The following is a 2,939-nucleotide window of genomic DNA, read 5'->3' on the forward strand; positions in this document are numbered from 1 at the left end:
AAGTAAATTTTATTAGCCGGAGACATTACATCTTTATTTAAAAAATAATAATAATATTTATAAAAAAAAAAAAAACCATTAATCAAATGTTCAAAACTCCTTTAAATTGCACAGATTCATCATTTAAATATGTAGCAGATTTGTGGTTGTTTGGTTATGGTAATAATGACGGTGTGTGTGATGAGGTGACTTTAATTAATTATTTGGTTTGGAGTGTGACGTGGCTTAACTTATTTGCGTGTGACTCACACGCCATGTGTGAATTAAGGTGTGTATTGCCATGTACTCACCACATGTACTATACTCTTAAGCACACGCCTCAATTTAACATATGGTAAAGCTTCCTAATTCGCTATGTAATTTTTTTAAATATTCACTCCTTAAATACTGTTCCACTTTTTTTTCTTTTAAATACAAAATAGAATTCTACTCTAACCTAGTAAATATCACCCCACCTTACTGCTATTGTGATACACAAAGCTAGTCATAGTGAATTATCACTCTCACTCTAATCACTCTCAGTCATTACCTCTAGCCAACAATGGCAGCATTATTCACCAAGTTCCATGCATTCTTTCTCTTCCTCCTCCTTCTATCGTTCGCATTACAAGTTGTTTCCGGTGAGGATTCTCAATGTGTGACAGAATCGACACATGGTTGTCACGATAAATCCAAGGCGTTAAAACTCAATCTCATTGCTATTGCTGCCATTTTAATCTTTAGCATGATTGGTGTGTGCCTTCCACTATTCACACAATCCTTTCCAGCTCTTAACCCTGATTCCAAAGCATTTTCTATCATCAAAGCATTTGCCTCTGGTGTCATTCTCGCTACTGGCTACATGCATGTTTTGCCTGATTCCTTCGCTTGCTTACAGTCCGACTGTTTGCCTCGTCACCCTTGGAAAAAATTTCCATTTTCAACATTTGTGGCTATGCTATCTGCCTTGTTAACCCTAATGCTAGACTCACTTGCAATGTCTTATCACACCGCCAAACCTAAAGCTCATGCGGATTTTGGAAGCAGCAGTGATTTGAAAAAGGCAGCAGCCACCACTGAATTACACACTACTGCTGGGAATGACGAATTGGTGCACAATGATAGTCATACCAAATTGTTAAGGCATCGTGTTGTCGCTCAGGTATATATAGACTTTTGTTAATATATAACAAACATCAAATTTTGAAGTTTTTTTCTTTTTTTTTTTAATGTAATTACCTTTTTAGCTTCGACTTTGCTCCATTTCATTAATTCATTTGGGTAAGAATTTAAAACTCCGATATTCATATAGTCATTCTTAGCCTTAATATATTTGTAACTTAATAATGTGTCATAGCTAGAATCACAACAATAAAAACAAAGTGTATGTATTGAATGCAGGTTTTAGAGGTGGGAATTGTGGTGCACTCGGTGGTGATTGGGCTCTCATTGGGTGCCTCACATAATCCATGCATGATCAGACCACTCGTTATTGCTATGTGCTTCCATCAACTCTTTGAAGGAATGGGTCTAGGAGGATGCATTCTACAGGTTAATTTTGATAATCCATACACTACTAATTATTATTATTATTATTATTTTCATCCAAAACATACAATTACATGGTTTCTAACATGCATTATATAAATACATGATAGGCCAATTATAAATTGAAGATGAACATGATAATGGTGTTCTTTTTCTCGATTACAACACCATTTGGCATTGCTCTAGGGCTGTGCCTATCAAACATTTATAGTGAGAACAGCCCAATAGCCCTTATTGTGGTGGGAGTATTGGACGCAGCATCTGCGGGTATATTGAATTATATGGCGTTGGTCAATCTTCTTGCCGTTGATTTCATGGGGTCCAAGTTGCAACAAAACGTAACGCTTCAAATGCTAGCTTTTCTTGCTGTTCTTCTTGGTGCTGGAGGCATGTCCTTGTTGGCAAAATGGGCTTAAAAAGGGTAGTGTGACTGTGAAGCACAAAACCTTTTTTTTTTTTTTTTGTTAAATTTATTTAGTTGTTTTTGTCCACTTGAACTTCATCTTTTATGGAAATAAAAGCTACCATTTTGAAGTATCTTCAAATATTTACTTTTAACATCTCTCTTCTATAAGAAGAAATTACACAATGTCTCCTATGGCTTGGGTTTGTTTCGTTAATCTCCCTAATATTTGAGTGAGTATTTATGCTTGTTCTTCAAGAATTTAAAGGTTTTTTGTTGTTGCTGTTGTTGTTGTTGTAATGCATTCAAGTTGTTTTGATAAATTTACCAAGATTTGTGCAAAATTATTGGTTTGAGTTTAGGTTTCGGATGTGCATGTGCACAAATTATGGCATTAGGCAATAATTATAAATTTTGTGTTTCACTTTATGTAAATATGTAGCAGCAATTATTATTTGTCATGCATTTATTTGATTTTGTTTATAACATAACTAAAGTTTAAAATGGAAAAAAAATCAAATACAAAAAATAAGACAAATAATTTGTATTAGTCTAACAATATGTAATTGAATTAGTAGGGATTATCAATCATTTTCATACTGTTGTCCGTGGGGATAAGCGAATAGGTTGTCCTGATAGCCTAAGAAAGACCATGTTGTCAAGGTTGACTCATTAATTGTCAATTTTCTTTTTCTTTCTCATTTTTTGAGGGGGAATTGTCAATTTTCTTGATATATATATATATTTTTTGAATAATTGCAATGAACTCACTTGTAGTTTGGCTCAAAATCACTGGTTTAAAAGTCACTTTGCTCACTTGAGGCATGCTCCGTTTGTTTACTGTAACCTATCTCTATTAAAGATGGAGACAAATATGTATTTTTGTTTTAATTTTATGTCTCTCTCATCTCAAAACATACAAAATCAAGGAAAAAAAGATGAATAACTGTTATTTTGTAATTACCCCTTTCTTTTTAATTGTCATTGTGACAATACATGATGAAACATT

General features: G+C 33.7%; 1 protein-coding gene across 1 annotated transcript; it reads left to right on the plus strand.

Annotated features, from left to right (window-relative positions):
- Positions 1-453: 453 nt before the first annotated feature.
- Positions 454-1,963, plus strand: LOC112009331 (fe(2+) transport protein 2). The gene is made up of 3 exons (XM_024041662.2): positions 454-1,141; positions 1,381-1,530; positions 1,638-1,963. Exons 1-3 carry the CDS (start codon positions 542-544, stop codon positions 1,941-1,943), a joined length of 1,056 nt encoding a protein of 351 aa, XP_023897430.1. The 5' UTR covers positions 454-541; the 3' UTR covers positions 1,944-1,963.
- Positions 1,964-2,939: the final 976 nt, after the last annotated feature.

Source organism: Quercus suber, unplaced genomic scaffold (assembly GCF_002906115.3).
Source record: "Quercus suber isolate HL8 unplaced genomic scaffold, Cork oak 2.0 scaffold_72, whole genome shotgun sequence".
NCBI lineage: Eukaryota > Viridiplantae > Streptophyta > Magnoliopsida > Fagales > Fagaceae > Quercus > Quercus suber.